The 21,367-nt window shown below is 50.5% G+C and overlaps 1 protein-coding gene across 1 annotated transcript in view; it reads right to left on the bottom strand.

The window, feature by feature from the left end:
* The window catches only part of USP43 (ubiquitin specific peptidase 43), a 195,554-nt gene that overhangs the window by 56,381 nt on the left and 117,806 nt on the right, over window positions 1-21,367 (bottom strand). Inside the window, exons 6-7 of the mRNA XM_090061053.1 lie at window positions 21,018-21,162; window positions 105-267 (exon numbers count right to left, since the gene is read on the bottom strand). Coding sequence (XP_089917179.1) covers window positions 105-267; window positions 21,018-21,162 — 308 coding nt within the window. The remainder of the gene's footprint in view (window positions 1-104; window positions 268-21,017; window positions 21,163-21,367) is intronic.

Here is a 21,367-nt window from a genome sequence, read left to right as displayed (position 1 = left end):
TCTTCTGTGCTTTGCACTCACAATTGCACATTGCAGGCACAAACCCAAGGGTGCATTGTTTTCAATATCTATTGTATATTGTTGGTATATTGAGGCATACATACCTGGTAGCCTCCTGCCCCATCCCTGCAGTGTTACAGAGAAGCAACAGGATTCTCCCGCCTCCACCATGGTGCAAGAACTCAGAGGACATGGCACCAGTATGGGGCAATCGCTGGCCTTCGAGTTCAGATGAGTTAGGGGAAGATGGGAGGCTGAGGGGGCAGCCTGCAAAGGAGACACAGAAGAGCAAGACAGCAATGAGTCAAGGCTCCTGGGCTGTGTGCTTTGGAGGATCCAGTTCTGAAGCAGAGAGCAGGCAGCTACTGGCTTGTTATCCCAAAGCAGGAGCTCCTGCTAGAAAGCTAGCACCTGAGGAACAAGCATGTACTATTTTGTGCAGGCAGTGACTGCTACCTCTGCCACTGCCAGCTGTGCATGACCAGGGGGATGAGTTACTAGGAGAAGGCTGCTTAGGTGCTAAAGCTCCCCTTCTCCTCCCCAGTTTGTAACAGCTAAGGTGATGCCATTACTCAGCCTACGGGCATGACAACTTTACTCACCCGGTGACTCCCGCTGAATAACGGCGTATTCCTGTAACACTGCGGGCAGGAGGAAGCATGATGCTCCAGTGCTGAGTATCAATCTGCAGACTGCCCATTGCCAAGCTGCCTGGTGAGAAGGGCACTTATCAGCCCAGTCAACCAGGCTGTCTGTTCTCCACAAGCAGACGGATCTTCCCAAGCTGGGCTGGGCGATTAATCAAGTGGTGCCATTTGCTGTGAGGCTGTGAGCAGGGCTTTCCGCATGCCACGAACTCCGACTCACAGCTACTTACATTCCGTCTCCTCTGATGTTTTTCAATTAAGAGACTCTTGTTTAGCCCTGAGAGGTAATTAATCACTGCCAGAGCTCCTCTCCCTGCCTTTCTCCACACTGTAATTCTCCCAAAAATATGTCAGCGGAGGCTGCTGAGACAGATTTCATCCTGGCCTAAGGTTCCACTCCACCTCCACCAGCAAACAATAATACGGCATCAGAAGTGCAAGGGTAAAGCCATGAAATATCATCAGAGAGCATGGAATTTCCCCCATACCAAATTTATCTCCTTCCCACGCTCTTTGTAATCTCATCCTTCTTGCCTGCACTAGTAACTTTGTTTGTTCTCTTCCCTGCAGAGCAACTAGACCAAGACTATTCCTTCCCCATACAGGTAGTAAGAATGATCTCTTTCTACCACTGCTGTGCCCAGCCCACAGCGACCTAATCAAACAAGAAAAAAATGGCACATTACCAGCACGTTCTCTTGGCTCATGCTTCATTTAGCTCATCTTAGAGTTTCTGAAAACAGGAAGCAGTGCTGACACTTGCTCTGGGCTCTTGCCTGTTGCACTGATCTTGGCTCTGGCCTGTGGCCTTTCCCTTCTGCATTTATTATCCTGCTGCCTTCCATCATCTTCTGATCTGGTGGAAAGGCTGAGCTGGCAGAGGACCCTGGGCATCTTCCACAGACTCCATCCTCAAGATGCAGTGGTCCCTGCCCTTCCCTCTGTGAGAACCTTTAGCAGGCTGCTCTCCTTCCCACAACTTAGAAACCCCAGTGGATGCTGAACTGGGGGGGGGGGAAGGGGTAGGGCAGGGTGGCACCTTCTGCCTGACTTCTAACACAGCTACCTCTGAACTGTGGGGAGAGGAAGGAGTCACAAATTTAGCTAAGTGGTTCATCCCATTGCTTTGCACCACCATGTAGATGGCAGTCAGCTCTCTTCCACATGGGCACAGAGCATGGGCTTATGCAGCTCATCAAGCTGGGTGAGCAGAAGGAGCCACAACAGGGCCATACAATAAAACCCCCGATGGCTGGTCACCAGTGTCAACACTAGCTGACCTGAACCAAAACTTCCACGTCCTCCCCAGCCTAGTCCATTCAATGCTCTCCCCAAACCCAGGAGAGAGTCCACTGTTAGCAGATTGAAAGTCTAGCTGGGAACAAGCAGCATAGAAATTTAGTTCCTGGGGCATTTCCAGACCAACCTATAGCTCCTACAGGTTTGCAGAAGCATTTACACTTGTCTGAATACAGTGTCAGAAGTGGAACTGCAGCATGATGGGCACACTCATGGTAGCCCCGCATCCCATGGGCACTGGTACTGACAATGAAGTTGCAGCACCATGGGATTCTGCCTGTGCTATAAACAAGCCCAGACTGTGCTGAAACCCAGGCTGTACCTTCACTCTTGGCCTTCACCAGCTAAATTAAATTAAAGCTAACTTCTCTATGCCTGCCAGTGCTGTGGCCTCACCTCTGATAGACGTGTGAACATCCTCAGCAAAGGACCGTGCAGTTTGTTCCATCCAACCATTTAAAAATACTTGCGAAGGGCAACAGGGACTCCACTTGGCAAACCAGGGGCTAAATCCATCTTGGCTTCCCAGGGACCAGGATGTAAAGTCTGGTCTACACACACTGTGGTTAGCCCCTTCTCTCCTAGGTCTATACGAGGGGTGCAGCTTGCACAGATAAGGAGCAGGTGGCATTCAAAGAGCAGAGATAAACGACATGGGCCAGAACACAGCACCTCCCACCGGGCTGTATACCACTAAGTTTACAAAAGACCAACATGCACCTAGTGCACCCATCTTCTCTGAACATATGGCCACAAGCTGGCTTGGCCCACAGAAGGTAACCACAGTTGGAAAGTTAGGTAGAAGTGACCCAGCCAACTCCATCACACTGTATAGCTGTGTGGGTGGGGGGAGCCCGGTCAGTCAACACCAACAGGAAGGGTCAGGTCTTGGGATATCTTGGTGCTTTAGGCATTAGCAACAGGGCAGGACTGGTGAGGAACTCCCAGGAGGGCCGGGCAGGGAGGGGGAACGTGCCCACCACTGCTGCCACTGCCACTGTCCCTGCCTGAGTCCGTGCAGCCTGGCTGGAGTGGGGCAGGAGTGGCTCTGGAGCTCCCTCTCACCCCCGGCATAGCCAGAGACAGCAGCGGTGGTGGTAGTGGGAAAAGAGAGAGGAGGTGCCACTAAGCATGGAGTAGAAGGGAGGGGTGCTCTAAAAGGGTGCACTTCTTACCTGCCTCAGGGACTTAAGAAGTCCCCAATTGCTGCTCCTGCAGCGTGGTCTGAAAGGAGGGTGCAACTGCACCACTGCACCCCTCTGGATCCACCCCGAGGGAGGCTACAGTTGTGGGGAGGGCTCTGGCAGAACAGAGGCTGCACAGGAGCATGTGTGCATTTGAGGGGTGGCTCACTGTGTCACTGGAGCCATCCTCTTTTTGGCGAGATAAAAAAGCAAGGTTGGTAAAGCTCCCCTGGCACCTTCCACACCAAAAAGACAAACAGTCTTCCCTCTCCTAGCCTGCCCAAGGCCATAGAGAGAGCCAGGAATTGGAGTCAAGTTGTCCTGACTTCTGGCTGGTACTCTGGGCCATGCCTCCTCTGCCATCTCATGTCATAAAGAGGCAGAGAAGCAGAGGGGGCTGCTGAGCACCTCCCCTGAGCACCCCACAGGAGGAGGAACCCAAAGGGGGACAGACCAGCCCAGGCTGGACAAAGGAGAAATCCCATCTAACCAAGGATCAATACGAAGATGAAGATATAAAAAGGCAGCTGCTAGAGGTCACAGCCTCAAAACACCATAGAAAAATCAATAGGCAAATGGGAGTGGGGCTTAGACATGAGGCAAGAGAAACTGTTCATGGGAAGATGCTGACTGGCTTTTCCTCCAAAGCCTTTTCTTAATACCTGATGAGATCTCTCCTCACTGCTGTGGCGATCCCGGTCAACAGGCTATGTGCACCATAAGGTCACCTGCTGGAGAGGACGATGAGTGTGTGGGATGCCAAGTGTAAGGACACATTCATGGGCCACATGTCCAACTGCTTTCCCACTGAAACCTGTTCAGGCCACCAGGAGACTGGCCCCTGGCCCCGTGGGTGGGATGCTTTCCAAACACAGGCAGCTGCTCCCCTAGTTTCTATGTATGATTCATTGCTGGGAGCTTTGTGTTAAAGAACCCGCTGAATTCCAGAGAGGTATCATGTTCCCTCTGAGAACTGAGGGCTTGAAATTAAAGGCATGTTAAAATGATGGCCTTGGGGATTCAACACTCTCTTTTTAATTGTCTGCCGCTCTGCCACTTTATAAACCAGCCCACTGGGGCACCATTAAATGTGACACTGTGCAGCTGGGAAGAGACCCAGCCAGAGCAAGGAGCCTGCACCCAACGAGAGAAAGCCACAGAAGGAGCGTTCAGCCCACATGGCAGAACTGCTCAGCTTTAGCAGCGTAAAGTGGCACGCTTTCTAGAACAGCTTGCAGAAAGTTCATATGTGGTTCATAGATGGCATCAGCACAGTGCACACCTGAGTTGTAAGTGCTGAGGATGGTTCTAAGCAAGGGACTGAGAAGTAATTAGCCACTTATTGAAACATCTATTAACAACTGAGGCACCCTATATATTATTTATAGATAAAATGTACTTATATTATTTTAAATGTATAAATAGTAAAACAATATAAAGTGGGCCCCTGATTTTGATCCTCTTGGTTCAATGTAGAAGACAGCCAGTGCTGGAGAGGGAATTATTCATTAGTATAGCTCTGAGAAACTACAGGGTGCCCTTTTACCAGGCCTGGTGCAAACACACAGGCCCTTATGAATAAAGTGGAAGCCAGCAAATGAGTACAGACATCCAAGGGGGAGAACTAGGCAGCAGTGGGGTACTGCTGCATATTGGGATAAATAATACCAAGCCCTCTAATGTCCTGCCCCAGGGGCCAGATGCAAAACCAAATGGAGTTAGTGAAAAGGTTCCTCTCGCCTCCAGTGAGCTTTGGCATGGGTCCTGTCTGCACAAGAATACACATATGCTTAGAATTGTTTAAATATGATTTAAATCTGATTTAACAGACATACAAGCCTGCTAAACTGATTTAAAGTTTCCTGGAATGGTTCAAGTGTATGTGCATAATCCAGTACTGCTTTGAACTGATTCACTATGAGCCAGTTCTGTGTTATGTGTAGACACCAAGCTCTCTGTGACACAAGTCTGGTTGGTCCTCCACATATCCCACATTGCATTGCTCCTTGCCTCCACCTCACTGCAACAAGTCACTCTGCAGACAGAACTCTATTGCCCCATTTTTTCTCTTTTGTTGGCACTTTTTATCAGTGAGCTTCCTTGAACAGCTTAGTTTGTTCAATAAAAGCTATCTTTTCAACAACTACTTGTGCCTTCTCACCCTACTCAACTGCAGCCCCTCATCATGCCCCCTGCCTCTGGGAACCTAAAAGTACTCCCACCAAGTCAGGTAAGTACACTGCAGACTTAGGCCAATCACAAGCTACTGATGATTACTGAAGTCATGTTTAGGAGAGAAAGGAAAGGAGAAAAGTGAAAACATTCCCAGTCACAAGTCACTCATGGCCTGGGAGCCCACAAAGCATGGCTGCAATCACCCCTTGCTACTCACCCACTGCTTAGTCCCACGTCCTGGTGGCAGAGCCACAGCATGGCACACAACTGTAAATTGGTTCCCAACCAGCCACATTTGGGAATGGTTCAATTATTGTGTGCACTACGTGACGTTAGTCCAGGGCAAGCTTACTCTACTGCTCTGGCCAATGGGCCTTGCCCCTTTCATGTTGATGCGAATTGTTCTGGACTTCTCCTTCCAGACTTGGTGCACTATCATCTTGCTGCTCCACTGTCCCCCCAGCTGATACTTCCTGCCACTTTCCTGATGGAACCAGGACCTGTTGCTGCCACCGTGGCCCAGCTGGCAGCTGCTCTGACAAACCAAAAGCACGCTCAGTCCAAAATGCCAATTCATTTTTTATTCCAATCAGAATCAGCAAAGCAGAAAGTGCCTGGAAGGCTTCCAGCACTGGAGAGACTAAATATAGCCTCTTTGTTCCTTCATAAAACAGAGGTAGATCCCCTTGAAACTCACCTAAATATTAATTGTTAAATTAACTGAGTTATTAATCACACTTAAAGGAGCTCACAAGGAGCCACAGCAGGCCTGGCAAAGGAACAAACCACTCGAGAAGCAACTAAAGCACCTGCGGGGTTGGTGGGATGGTGGGCCAGTGAGGGAAGCTGCACAGGGTTTGAGGGAGCTCAGTACACATCTCCAGAGACTTCCTCTTAGCCTTCAGGCCACAACAGAGCAAGTCACTCCACCCTCCTCCCTCATGTCATCCACTCAGGAGGAGCCAAGGCCAGGACAGTAGAGACAGGTGCAGGTGCAGGTGCAGGGTCAGGATCTTGACTGATTAGCAGGGCTGTGTGGCCCAACACTGGAACAGCAAGAGGGCTGCAGGTCAGGACTGATGTGCCCTGGCAGGCAGGGAGACCACCAAGACAGTTAGAGCCAAGACACGTATGTCTGCACTGATGTGGATGCAAAGTAGGCAGTAGGTACGTGCAGAAATCCTACTTGTCCCACAGGCACTTATTCCAGGGACTCTTATCTTTTCCTGACCTGAGCCGTGCTCTCATGCTGTTCCATATGCCTCGGGTAGTCCAGCATCCTGTGTCTCTAGGGGTCATTGCTGCAGACAAGTTCCCAGCCCTGATGAAGCACCTGTCTAAGCTGACAGAGCACTGCAGCCCCCGGGAACTTCCAGAAGGAAGCAATTTACACAGGGAGGATATTCAGAGACTTAGTGCTAAAAAGGCAGCTATGCAAGGAGGTCACAAAAATTCCCTGCACTAGGCTGAAGCTGACACCCCCAAGGCAGAGGAGTTCACAGAAATGCTTGGTTGGAGGGAGAGACAGCCACCCCATGCAAACAGGCAATGAACTGCCATCTGGTCCTTGCATAACAAATGGGTAGTTGATATGCAGTTCTCACCACTGCCAGCAGTTGGTCTCCTGTCTCCCTGGTGCCAGATAATGTCACAGCACCTCTGACATGGCAGAGGCTCTCTAGTTTACATGGTGAGAAATGCTGCATTCCTTACAACTGGAGTCCTGTGCACCATCATCCTGGCCCCCGGTGTTCCCAGGCAGGCAGCGTGTCCTCAGCAGAGGCTGGGGCAGGGACCCCCGAGCTCTTCTCTTGGCTGACACCATGTTTAAACCTGAGTACCTACAGCAAGGCACCCAGATCCACATTTGTACCTCAGTTGACAGCTGGGGGCTGGTCAAAGCTGCCCCTAGAAGTGGGGTGTGCACAGCACCCCTGAAGACTTCAAGCTGCCTCTCTCTAAATAGCTGCTCACGAAGCTGACACGGCTGGTGTGGGCATGAGTTCATGTTCACAGAGCGCTAGATTAATGCCAGCTTTCATTAATACCAACTCCCTTCTTGTGTGCTCATCCTGCAACAGTCTTTCACAGGACGCTTAGAGGTGATTTCCCTGGGGAAAGGGAAGGCTCTTGCCTCTAAAAACTTCTGGTTGCTGCCCCCGTTGGAGGCACAAAGTGAACAGGTGAGCCTCTGCTCTCACCCAGGTCCCATGAGACTGGCATTGCTATTATTTTATTTGGACTGCGGGAGTGCCTAGAAGTCTTGGTCACATCTCTCTGCTGAGCGAGCAGACTCACATGTGGGAATATGGGAGCAGTGCTTCCAGTCCTGGAAATATTCACAAGGTTTCCTGGATGGCATTAGAAAACCCCAGACGTAAGGAACTAAGCTGAACGATCCCACTGTGCCTCGTGCTGTAAAAATACAGAGGGCCCCTGCTCCAGAGAGTATGGAGTTGAAGGTCAACACCTACACAACACATCTACAGCAAGGGCAACAGCTCTAGGCAATGCTTTCCTGCCTGGAAGGGGGGTGCCCTGTACAGACAAGTGAATGCTCCACTGACAATCTGGACTCCTTCCCAGTCGCACTCTGCCTCTCCTCTAGCAGGTGCCCACATGGGGCAAAGCTGCAAGCAACCTATAAATTCAGTGCACAGAGGAAGCAGAATCAGCTCTGTTGGCTTGGGAACAGGGGTGCTTCTATCATCATTTCCATGCCGGCAGATGTGGACAGACAGACAGCTATTCAGAGCCTACCACCTGCAGAAACACAGCTGTTGCTGTCTGCAGGTGAATCTCTTCTGAGCTTTCATGACAAAAATTGATATGTGAAGTTAATCTCAGATGCTAGAGGGAAGATCCTCTGTAGGATGCTCCATGCCAAGCCACTGCCAGGGGTTAGACTGCTCACTACAGTGTATTTTCTAGCACTACTTCAGTTTGATCCCCAATCGCCACCACATACTGTGCATAAAGGTACCAGGAGGCAAAATACCAACCCAGATGTGCACCGTTTCTCCAGATCTGCACCTTATATTAGGATCTGGCTTCTCATGCTGGGGAGAGAGCTAAAGCTATCATGAAAAGAGGGGCTCCAGGCTGTTCATGGAGTGACCATGAAGCACTCAGATGCTCCCAAGTGTCTTGCAGTATTTATCCCCATCTCTTGAGGTGTTTGGCTGGTCACTGCAGCAAGAGGTCGTGGCTAAAGAACTGCACCTGGTGTGTTTCCAATCTCTCCCAAGTCAGGGGGCCTTGGCAGTAGGGAGGAGGCTGCATTACTGGAAGCAGCTGCAACTGCCCCTTCAGAGGGATGCACAGGAACCCAATGATGCTCCACACGGGTGCTGCTGGAGAAGCACGGGCAGAGTTGAGAACAGTAAACTGGCTCCACATGTGCACTGCAGCCTTGCCTCTGTGGGTACAGACTTTGCCCATCCTAAGCCTTCTGTTAATCATAGATGCCCCAACTCTCCTCTTTCCCTGCAAAAAACCCACCCAAATGCTACTGCACACAGTGTGATTTTAAAACAGATTGTAAGACAGACTGTAGTGAAACAGTTTGGGAGACAATTCAGAGCCCAACAAATGCCCACAGATACTGTTCCTAGACAAACACGATGGGACTGTATTCCATACCCTTTTCCACTAGTGCTGATCTGCCTAAGGCACTTTGTAGAGCCTCTGCTCCCTGTTTGCTGATGCTCTCGACTGCCTGGGCAGCACAGGGGCCAGAACCCTTTTTGCAGCTCCATGGCTTGACGTGGAACTTCTTGACATGAAATACTTATGGGATATAAATCAAAAGCCAAGAGAAATTACCAGCAGCCGTGCTCCCGCCCCATTGCCTCAGCAGCCCTAGGGAACCTGCTCCAAACCTTGTGTTTTTAAATGGAATCTGCTGACCCACGGTCTAGTACAAGTGGGAAGCTGCCCAAAGCAGTGAGCCATTTGTAGCGGCTCAGTTAATTCAGCAAGCCTGCCGAGACCTTTGCACTGCTTGGCCCTTTCACTCTCTCTTTGTCAATCTCCTCTGCAGTGAAGTGTTGTTTCCCATCTGAAGGTGACTCTGCAGCTCATGCTGGCTCCAGTGTGGGTACAGTCTTGCACTTGCCTACCAGGCCTGTTCCATTCTGGGGTCCCCAGGAAAAACAGTCCAGTGTGAGTGCTGCTCCGAGGAACTTAAATTCAGAGGTGATCCCACAAGCTTTGCTCCCATGATCCAGCACACTCCCTGGAGAGGCAATGTGCCCTGGGAAAGAGTGAGACTTGGCTCCCGACTGCCACTGGCCTGCTGCATGGGCACGCGCAAGTCACTTCCAAGTTCTAAAGTGAGGAAACCTCTGTAAAGCCTCTTGAAAATTATGGTCCAGTTTTGTGCTGGGTATGATTAGGCTCAGTGCTGCCTTCAGCCCCACAGACTCAGGAATCATGTCAGCCACCACTGCATATAGCTCCTTCCAGTCCCCAGCCTAGCTGTGGCACCGCAGTCCTGGCAGCCAACAGAACATCCTGGCACACTGGAACCGTGCGATGCCGAGCACTGCGCACTCACTGAGCAGCAAGCCCAGGTTTCCCAGCAGCAACACCACCCCCTTATTACCACCAGGCCTTGCTGGAAATAAGTAAGCCTGACCAAGAGCTGCACCACAACTGGAGTCCAAGCAGGTATTTCAAGAAAAGCCTGGTACTCTGCCTGTATTTGCCTTATTAAACCTTAGAACTCCATTGCCTGAGATTCTGGCTGTAGATGGCAAATATTTTGTTGCTATCACATTTATAGTCTCAACTGTGCTGGGTACATGTCCGGGAGTGGCAGAGGGAGCAATGGGTTCTTTCCACTATCCACAATGTTGAGAACAGAGGCAAAAGAGATTCAAAAAATGAGCTAGGACTTGAAGTCTACATTGTAAGAACATAGTCCATCCCAGAAATCAGTACTGCCCCACTGTTTCCTGGTGCTGCCCTCTTTGTATCCATCTTTTATCTTTTGTCATAGACTGTAAGCCCTTAGGGACTACCCTTTAATTTGGGGTTTGTACTGTGCTGAGCACAGAAAAGTCCTGGTCCACAGCTCAGACTCCAAGGCACAACTCAAAGATGTAATAATCATTTCAGGTCCTGCCACCAGATGTCCAGCCTGCTCCCCTGCATCAGTTCCTATTTGGCATTGGAGGCACCAGCTGAGAAAGACAGGGGCAAGAGGAAGACTTCAGTGAGCAAAAGTACTGGTCTTGCTGCCTCCCAGAGGAGAAAAGCTAGAGATCTTTGCAGGCCTGTCCTGTTAGAGGGCTGGGTGCTACAGGCTGACTGGCAGGAAGTGAGCATGGAACAGGTCATGTTAGGGCAGGAGCCAAAGAGACTACAGGAAACTTGCCAGCAGCTGCAAATTAATAAGCAGGCCAAGGCTTCATCCCATCCAAGATGTCCCATAGGCTCAGCCTCCACTGAATGCACACACAGGCTGCATGCCCCTCGCCCCAGCCCTCAGCAGGGAAGACAGGAGCCTCAGTTACAGGTGACTTGATGTGTGCAATGGGGAATAAAGCAGCCCAGCAAATCGAAAGCTCAGGCTAGGGGAGGAAAGTATATTTCCCAGTGGCCTCATGGTGCAATTGCTGGGTTATAGATCTTAATAATAGACTGTAAAAGAGATGAAACCTCATTGCCCCTAAAGCCCACTCGTCCTGCAGCTATTTTCTGTGGCTGGCTCTAACACATGCTGCTGGAATGGATGGGGAGCCAGGGTGATGAATGGCCACAGCCTTCAGTTAAAATGCAGGCCTAGGTAAGATCCCATCACAGGAACAAATGGTCCCACATCTCATCTGTCAACAGCAGGCCTCATCCTTTCCTCCTTCCAGCTTCCTAACCCTCCCATGGACTATTTTTAACCATCACTGGCTCTCCAATGCCAGTCAGGGGAGAGGAGGAGGGAAACTCCTCTGCTATCCTGGGCAGGGGACATAGGTAATTAATGACCCTTAGACCTGATGGGCAGGGTCTGGCTCAGGGCTAGGGCGTATGCTGCTGGAGGGAAGCAGGGACATCTTTCCTTGAAGTGCAACTGCAGGGGCCAGGTTCTCGTCACCACAAGGCCGCAGTGCCAATCTTGGTGCAAAATGTCAGAAACAGGTGGAAACAAACAAGGGGCAAGCACTTGGCTTTAGTTTTGTGGACCAGCTCCTTACCCTAAGATCTTTCATCCCATTAGTCATCGCACTGGCCACGCCAAAAGCCCACCAATCAAGTCAGAACGTGGTCAACATCTGACTAACTGCAGAAGATGCATGGAGGGATCTTTACATTCAAACTGAGGTTACACCAACACTCACCAATCACCAGCATCTGTTTCTGCAAACAGACCCTGCTTCCCACATGCAACTCCCCTCCACCACTGTGGCTTCAATATCTTTCCACCAGGAAAAATCCCCTCCGCATCCCCATTCAGCCTTCTACCACTACAGCTTCAATATCTTTCCACCAGAGGAAAACCCCAAGGAAGTGTTACAGCATGAGGTCAAAAACCCAGTTTGACTGTTCCACTGCTGCATGCAGCGGGTGAGCTGGAGTCAAACCAGTTGTGTCCTCCTCTTGCCTGTTTACAGGCTTGTGTTGCAAGTAGACGGGCTATAACAGGGTCCTCCCTGCTTCTGTTTCAGGAGTTGGACAAATTGGCCCTGAGCCTGCTATTGGAAAAGGAGAGACTGGACCACGTGGCTACAATTAGATCTGATTGGAAATCAGCACCCCCGTATCAGTGGGAGCAAAATAAATTTGGGCATGGGGGCAGCACATTAGGTAACAAAGATGGGAAAACCAGCCTCAGGGTGAGACAGCTCCGGGCACTCTTCTCAACCCCCCCGCAACAATATGACCAGATGGAGATAATGACTGACTTGTTTTGTGCGTGTAGTCATTGGGCAGATGATGCGAGTGCACTGCAGAGTGTTTGTGACCTGGCCTCAGGGACTCTCCACGCTTGATCATGACATGACATGATATTCTTTCTGCTTCCTTCATGAGTGATTCCCAAGCCCAGCATAAGCCCTCAAGATGGTGGTAACAGATGCTTTCAGCAAAAGATGCCCCTGAACATTAATCTCCAACCTCACGGGGGCCGAGGGGGCACTTGTGAATATACACATTCACATGCACACACGTCTACTGCATGGTACTGGGAGGTGTATGCCTCCTTCACATTATTCATGTTTGTGTGCAGATGTCTGTCTGCATATGATTTCACATGTCAGTGCGTGTCCCTGCAGGTATCACATAGGCACACACAGCTCATACAAATTCCCAGACAAAAGCACCTTCCCAAGCTCCTCACAAACACTCTGGTGAATAAAAGAATATCTGCAAATAGCTGGAGCCCGAGTTTGTCCAGCTGGAACAGGTCCTGCCTTCCTGCCCTGCAGTTAACCTGGCAAGGCAGGAGAGAAGGTATCTAGATGAGACAACTGCAAAGCTTCAGGCTCCAATTTAGCTGTGAGGGTGAAGGGCAGAAGGTGCCTGTGAGTGAGTAAGCACAGAGGCTGCCCCGCTGCCAGAGCAATATCAGGGTTGCATTGCAGGACAGGCAGCTTTAAAGCAATGACAGATGTATACTTAAAGTGGCCACATTTTTTGTGAGGACACAGTAATGATCTGCTAGTACTTCTTTGAGGACGGCTGTCATGTGAAACCAGAAACTGCCTCTAGGAGGAGTTCAGCCTCGATGATTGCAGCTCCAGAGCAGAAAGTGTCCCATGTAAACTGCTGCAGAAAGAGGAAAGGCTCCCAGGAATTGCCATTTCAGGGGAGTGACTTCCACAGGGTGCACCTGAAACCTTGCTACATGGGCTGGAAGCTGCCAGGTGTCCTTACAATGCAGAGATGGGTGCTGAACAGCTCGCACAATGACAATCAGATTAGAAATCTCACTAGTGCTCTCAACCCTGCCACTACCTCAGGTGGCAACTCTCTTCAGGTGTGAGGGTGCTATATGCCTTTAATTTAGGTGCCCAAATACAGACTGAGGCACCTTAACACTGGGGAGCCATTTCTGAAAGTCTTAGCCTTTGACACCCAAATACACATGAAAGCATCCAAGAGCAGGTAAATGCTTGGAGCTCCCATTAAGTGCAAAGGTTGGGAAGACCTGGCTCCTCTGAGAATCAGGGGACTTAGTCAGATGCCTAGGCTAGATTAGCTTAGCTGCTAGATTTTAGCTGGGCAAGTACCTGATTATGTACAAGTGCCCATTCTGGATGCACGCCTGTGTCCTCATCTGGAAAACACAGCTGTCCAGAAACCCACAGGTGATAGAGGGAAACAGAGGAAGGTGGTAGAGGGAGAGGAGGAAGAAGGCCCTCCCATGTTTTAGCTCTAAGAACTGAGTGGTTAGGGTACTCACCCAGGACACCAGAGAGTAGGGTCTAGGCCCCCTTGCCCAGAGTGCTTGAACCTGCATCTCTTAGGCTTCCCAGCACAGAGTGCTAATGGTCAGGGCACAGGTCAGGGATTATGCAGGCAACAAAAGGAGATATGTGGGGCCAGAGGGAAGAGGAGAAGCCAAAGGGATCTGGGTCAGGAAAATGGCTACTGCCCTGGACAGAGAGGACCTCGGGCTGTAACTTGGGTCTTTGCACCCAGGCTTCCCCACTATTCTCCATCCATTTTATCTAATGACTGTTAAATACAAAGCTTATACCCAGGTACATGCATATGTGGCCGCATATGTGCCCAGCCACTATATAGCTCAACTGCATGTGATCAGTCTACATGTGCACACTTACATATCCACAGTGCAAAGCCAGGGCCAAAAACATCCAGGAAGGCAGCTAAAAAATTGCCACTTAGATGCACAAAGGGAAATGGAAGCTCACCCTTAATGTTCTGCGGCTGGAGTGTGACGTTCAGTCCCATGTAGCCCCACAGTGTGATGGGATGCAACATCCTGGGGGGCTGATAATTCATACCTGGTTACTACTACCCTCGCTTTGGAGCATGTCATGGAAGTGATGGTGCTCCCCCCTGCTATGGGGATGGCAATGCCTTCCTCCTGAATCAAGACCCCTGGCACAGCTTTATGAGTACTCGTGGTGCTCTGGTGTGGTGCCAGAGGACTGGAAAAGGGCCATTGTGGTCCCCATTTTCAAAAAAGGGAGGAAGGAGGACCCAGGAAATTATAGGCCTGTTAGTCTTACCTCAGCCCTGGGGAAGCTCTTTGAGACAATTATCCAGGAGCACATCTGCGAGGGGCAAGCAGGGGAGGTTATGCTTAGGGGCAACCAACATGGGTTCATTCGAGGCAGGTCCTGTCAGACCGACCTGGTGGCCTTCTACGACCACGTCACAAGATCCTTGGACGCAGGTGTCGCGGTGGACGTAGTCTTCCTGGACTTTAGGAAGGCCTTCAACACTGTCTCTCACCCCATTCTTGTTAAAAAATTAGGGGATTGTGGTGTCGATGCCTACACAGTCAGATGGGTCGCCAACTGCCTGGAGGGCCGCACCCAGAGAGTGGTGGTGGACGGGTCATTTTCGACTTGGAAGGATGTGGGCAGTGGGGTCCCCCAGGGCTCGGTCCTCGGGCCCGCACTGTTCAACATCTTCACCAGTGACTTGGACAAGGGGGAGAATAGCACTTTGTTCAAATCTGCAGATAACACTAAGATGTGGGGAGAAGTGGGCATGCTAGAAGGGAGGGACAGGCTGCAATTGGATCTGGACAGGTTACAGGGGTGGGCGGGTGAGAATAGGATGGGTTTCAGCACTGACAAGTGCAAGATGCTGCACGTGGGGAGGAACAACCGGCACCATACCTACAGGCTGGGGAACTCCCTTCTCGTCAGCATGGAGGCAGAAAAGGATCTTGGAGTCATTATAGACTCCAAGGTAAACATGGGCCAGCAGTGTGGGGACGCAGTCAGGAAAGCCAACCGCACCTTGTCATGCATCCACAGATGCATCTCGAGCAGGTCCAAGGAGGTGATCCTCCCCCTCCATGCGGCACTGGTCAGGCCGCAGCTGGAGTACTGCGTCCAGTTCTGGGCGCCGCACTTCAGGAGGGATGTGGCCAGCATTGAGAGGGTCCAGAGGAGGGCCACTGGCATGATCAGGGGGCAGCAGGGCAGGCCCTATGAGGAGAGGCTACAGGACCTGAACCTGTTTAGCTTCCACAAGAGAAGGCTGAGGGGGATCTGGCGGCTGTCTACAAACTGGTCAAGGGGGACCAGCAGGCAATGGGAGAGTCCCTGTTCCCCCCAAGCACTACTGGGAGTAACAAGGAACAATGGCCATAAGTTGACTGAATAGATTCAAGCTAGATATCAGGAGGCGCTACTTCACAGTCAGGGCGGCTAGGATCTGGAACCAACTTCCAAGGGAAGTGGTGCTCGCCCCTACCCTGGGGGTCTTTAAAAGGAGGCTAGACAGACACCTTGCCAGGGTCGTTTGACCCCAGCATCCTTTCCTGCCATGGCAGGGGGTCGGACTTGAGCAGATCATCAGGTCCCTTCCAACCAGGAAATTATGAGAAGGAGGAGAATGAAGGGGGTGAAATTTCAGGCCATGCTGTTGTGAGCAAGGCAACGCCTCACAAGAGCAAAGCTACAACTCCACAGACACTTCCCCTGCTGCAGCACTGCATGGTGTGGTCTGGAGCATGAGCTGCCTTGTATTGACAGGGAACTTTGTGGGGAGAGGGACAGGAGCACCGAGCAAAGAGCTTCTCCTCCTCCACCACAACCTTGGCATGCGTGCCTAAAACAGCTGGTCCGACCAGAAACCTCCCTCCTCTACCCCTATAATGCAACTCCTCAGACAAGCAGAGCCACTTCCATTGCAAGCCTTTACACTGCTTTACTGCCAGGGAGGAAGTCCCTTGGGTGCAAGCACCCAAGGGATTTGGGTTCAGATCCTGGCCCTCCTAATGGGTTTCCTGTATGACCCTGGGCAAGTTCCCTGGGCCACAGGCTCTGACACCTCTGCCCCACAACAGCTTGTGGGGCTACTCCGCACGTATGTCAGAGGCCTAGAGCCATGGTGAAAAGGGCTATGAACAAGCCTGTAAATAAACCCCACAAAGCTGTCCTGGCTACCTGGCCCGCTTCCTTCTGGGGGTGACTGTTCCCTGTACCTTGACTGCCTTTTCAAATGGGGATCGGGAGATGTTCGGGAGCATTGTGTTCTACGGGAGGGGGCTACTGCAGTTCATCTTTTGTGGTGGGCAAACCTGTACCTCCCAGCCTGCCTTTTGCATTTGTTCCACAGCATGTTCAAACCTATGTCTAAAACAAAGCTATATGGCAGCTTCACACTCCTTGGTGTGAACTCCAGGAGGATGCTATTGCTTCTCAGAGCAGCACAGATCACATCCTTCTGCAGCTGTATACCTGACCAAGACAGTTCTGAAACATGACTGGCACTTTAATGGGTAGTGTACAAACGATGCTCTCCTGGGGGGCTGCTGTGTAAGACTGAATTAGAAGAACAAGCTACATTAAGATGGATCTATTATTGATAAGGCTGCTTCAGAGTTTTTTTAGGCCTGTGCTTGAGGCAAGTACTCAGAGAATGCTTCCTCACTAACATGCACACGTTCCCTTGTACCCAGAGCCTTCTGGCTGGAATCTGATCCAGCTCTGAGCTGATGGGTTTTATATGTCACTTTTTTGGTCTAACACCTAATAATGGGAGGACACCCAAAGGTTCAACCGGATGGGTGAGCTTGAAGAAACCATCAGGAAAGGAGTGTGGGCAACCACCTCTACCTCCTAAATATAAAAAGTTGGGCTAGGAGTGTCACAAGAGTGTGCTTGCTAAGGACATTTCTAAGGCTTCCTGCTTCCATTCAAGATGACAGCACCTTGAACACCTCCTCCCTTGGGGACCTTGGATCCTGCGTTTCCACTGGTAGCTGGAACCAAGAACTGCAGTGAGGTAACTGGAAGTGAATTAGCTTCATACAAAGAAAAAAGGAGAACAAATGTTTTTTGAACCTCAAGCAAGTACAATGCAGTTCTGGGGTGGGGTTAGGCCACATTTCATCTGAAGCACTTCTAGCAGTTGGATGCAACATACGGGCTGTTCTAGGGTCAAACAGACAAGCTAGTGCAAGAAGCACTTCTTAGATGAGCTACCTGCTGCAGTCAATAGCTAATAAGAACCTGGGTGGCACTGGCACAAGGAGAGGTTCTGCATGACAAACCCTGATGTAATGTTTACTTACGCAAACATTTACTAAACACCATCTGGTGTCTAATTAAGTCACCGTTAGCACGAATCATGGGCTCATACTGCCAGCACAAACCCCGCCAATTAGCATGACATTCCAGCGAGTCTTTGAGTTGCCCCGTCCTTTGCAAGTGCAGGCAGGAGAGGTCCTCCTGCAGAGTCTGGTGATGGGCTGGGTACATTAGGATGGGCAACCGCCTTTGCTCCATGGGATCTCTTGACATTGGCACTGTTCCTATGTTAATCAATCGATGAAGGGTTTTGCCTTTATCTCTGTGCATCATGAAGTCAGCACTGCGGTAGGCAGTGCTGAGTTTTATCTGCAGCCCTGAGGTGAAGGGCTGTAATAAAGGGATTTTCTGCTAAGACTTTAAACACTCTTCTGCATCGCAATCGTTCCTTCCACATAAACAGACAAGGAAGCCTCTGTCTGAGGGCTCAATCCTCCCCCTGCCTTCCCTGCGCTGTCTCAGTGCATCCGGCAGTGAAGAGGTTTCCAGGCTGCACCCCTAACTATTACAAACAAGGACAGGGAAAATGTCTGAATCAACCTAACCATTCCCCAGTGCCCAACCTCAGGCTTTCACTAGGCTTGGAAAAGGTCACTAATCTTCCTAGGTTGTTTTGTCTCCCCAGCTCTCTCTGCTATTTTTGGAGCCAGGGACCTGAACACCAGCCTAGCCAGAAGCAGGAGGTCGACTAGAAATTGCACAAGGAAGTCAGCTGCAGTGATATTTCTAGACTGAGTCTGCAGATCTGTGCTGGCTGGGGAGTTCCCATGTGGGTCAACCTGCAAATCCCAGACTTTACTGAGCTCTTCTGCAGCTGAGCGTGAAGACTTTTGAGCCCTGCTCAGGAAGCCTGACTTTTTGACAAGCAGCTGTTCACAACATTTGGGATTCCACGTAAGAGGCTGAAATGCAGAACAAAAAGACAGTCTCTGCCCAACAATGTCAAGGCCTTTTCAGAGTCCATTATGGTCTTGGCCTCAACAACATCCTGTAGCAGTGAGTTCCACAGTCTTACCATCTGCAAAAAATAAGCCCTGTTAACAGTTTTGGGGACACCTGGCGGTTTGATTTTCAGAACTGTTGAGCACTTTCACTTCAACCAAAAGTGGCCATGCTCAGCACTCTGGGAACTCCTGTCTCAGTTTCCTCATTTGGCTGGTAGGTAAGGGGACAATGATTCTAGCCCACCACATAACCAGATTTTGCTATACTTACCCCCACAGTCCAGTTCCTTGCTCCCCAGATAACTGACTGGTTTCAGTGGGTCCCACTGCATGAGTAGGCCCCTAGCACCATGAAAAGGAACAGCAGAACCATGCCCTGGTTGTTCAAGACATACTCTGAGATCCTTGCTTGGGAGGGGCTAAGAAAGGGCCATATATTTTTATTTCTACCAGTTGGCACAAGCTGATTCCCTGCCTCACTGGCAGGCAGAGAGAGAGACAGGTGCTGGAAGGCTCTCAGACAAAGACGGCTGAGTTCATGGTGTTCAGGGAGCATCCTCCTCATGAACAAATACACCAGTGGAACCAGAAGGCCTGCATGCCTGGAGCTGCTGATGAGCACGGGCCTGTTTTCCTCCCTCCAGGGTGGAACGCAGTTCTGCCTGCCAGCACACACTCCTAGCAGGCCTGTGCTCACGAGGGATGTTCTGGGGGCGCTCCTTTGCACAGCCTTCTTGCTAATGAAGCACGTGCTGTGCAGACTCAAAACCCTGCTTTGGTCTTAGGACTGGATGCTCCAAGAGGTTTCTGCTTCTCCATCTGTGGCAGCCCTAGAGGCTGACATGCTCCCTGCCTACTCCTGAAGCAGGGTATTTACTCACCACTGCTCCTTAGCCTGGTCCTGTAGAGGACAAGAGGTCCAAGTCTCTATGGCACTTCAATGGTAAAACCTAGAGCTCCTGAAGTCAACTGCAAAACCCTTATCAGTGCTGATGGAGTCAGGCATTCATTCTGGACCTTCACAGCCTCTGAGATTTACTCCTGTGCTCAGGATCCACGCAAGCCCTGGGCACCACTTTATGCCCCACTTAAACTACTATGTGGGCTTGAAGTGGCTGGGGCCAGTGATCTTCATGTCTAGGAGTAACCATGCAGCACTGATAGAAATCCCCAGGACTGGCCACTGCATCAGCTGGGCTCCATGTGAAGCCCTGGAGCAGGTCTTCTCCTCTGATTCTCCAAAGCCGCTGTAGAGAACGGAGACAGGAAACCACAGGCCCAGCCCCAGTCCCACAGAGGATCTGACTCTGTCTGTAAATACAGCAGGGGATGAGCACCCGGGAGGAAGAAGCTATTTAAGCTAAAAGGTCACTGCTGATATAAGACCACCTAGGTATAAACTGGCCCCAAATGAATTTAGGCTGGAAATGAGAAGATGCGTGACCAGCAGGGTGGTGAGGTTCTGGAACAGCAGTCCCATAGGAGTGCCAAAAAAACCAACTGAAGCTGGACCAGTTTAAAGCAATAATATCCCATGGTTGCCTGTGATTGCAGGAGACTGCAGTCCATGGCCCAGGAGGTATCTTCCAGTCCTGTGTTCCTAAGACCAATCTCATGGCCATCCTGATGCACCTGTCTACTGGAGCTTTCCTGCCTTGATATGTAGAGTCATGACTTCCCACAGCTTGTTTATTCCTAAAATCAGTCCTTTGCCTGGGAAATCATATTGGTCTCTAGTATCCCTCATACATCCAACTTGTGGTAGCTCAATTATTCTATCACAGTCAGGGCTAAGCCCCGAAACGAATTCAGTACTATGTGGTTCTGGATGCAGCGCAGACACAGGAAGCTCATAGTTTACATAAGCAAGACAGACAAGGGGAGGGAGAAAGAAAGCATCACCATCCGCATTCTCCAGGCAGGGAACGAAGACACAAAGAGAGTAAGTGATTTGCCTAAGGCTACAGAGGATGTCTGGTGCAGAGCAGAGAACCAAACCCAGTGCCTCAACCACATTGTCTTTTCTGTATACCATGCACTGGAAAAATCTCCAGGGAGCAGACTATTAGAGTTTTATCAATGCGGGAAGAACGACTCTGCTCCATACCCTTTCAGTCTAGAATGGCTGTTTGCCTCTTAGTATGGCTCATCTGTTGCTAATAGGACATCAAACTAGGTATCATGACATTCCCTCATCTAAGCGATTTGGACTTAGCCTGCCTAATTGTTTCTCATGTATGCCTAGCAGCTGTGAAGACTGCACATCAGAGAGGGGGCGAAGTGTCTCTGGGGACCCTGTCCCAGTGAGAGCAAAGCAAATCCCACTTCAATTTCTGTTCATTAAAACTGCAGGGCGACAGCTGTTTCAAGCATGCTGGGGAAAGACTTTGATGTTTCAAGGGTAACTCTGGCTGTCAGAGTCCCTGGCAGCCAAGGATCGGAAAAAGCACTTGCAAATACAATTGAAAAATGTAGCTTTCTGGGATGTGCATGTCCCCACCTCCCTGTGCTTGCAAACAGAGAGTCTGCTACCTGAAAGCCGGGACGAGCTGGCCCTGCTGAATGGCAGTGGAGCCTGGAAAGCATACACGCTGTCCCCCTCCATGATGGTGTTCAGGTCCTCCTCATCGTGGAAGGAGCGCTGGAACCCACTGGGATACACCTCTGCCAGGATCACCTGTGGTGGACAAGAAAGGTCTGTGAAGGTTATACTGAAGGTCAGGATCTATCCCATACCCGGTGAGCTTCAATTAATGGCCCCACTACAGCACCACAATGTAATGAAAGTGTGGATGTGGGCCTATGGTATTAAACCAGTGACCTCTACAAATCAACTCCCAATGCAAAACTACCCTAGCTCATGGGCTGAGTCTGCTGCAATC

The sequence above is a fragment of the Crocodylus siamensis genome, chromosome 8, assembly GCF_052110815.1.
Source record: "Crocodylus siamensis isolate JL-2025a chromosome 8, ASM5211081v1, whole genome shotgun sequence".
NCBI lineage: Eukaryota > Metazoa > Chordata > Crocodylia > Crocodylidae > Crocodylus > Crocodylus siamensis.
The sequence above is the reverse complement of the archived record's forward strand: the minus strand, read 5'-3'. Positions and strand labels throughout refer to the sequence as shown.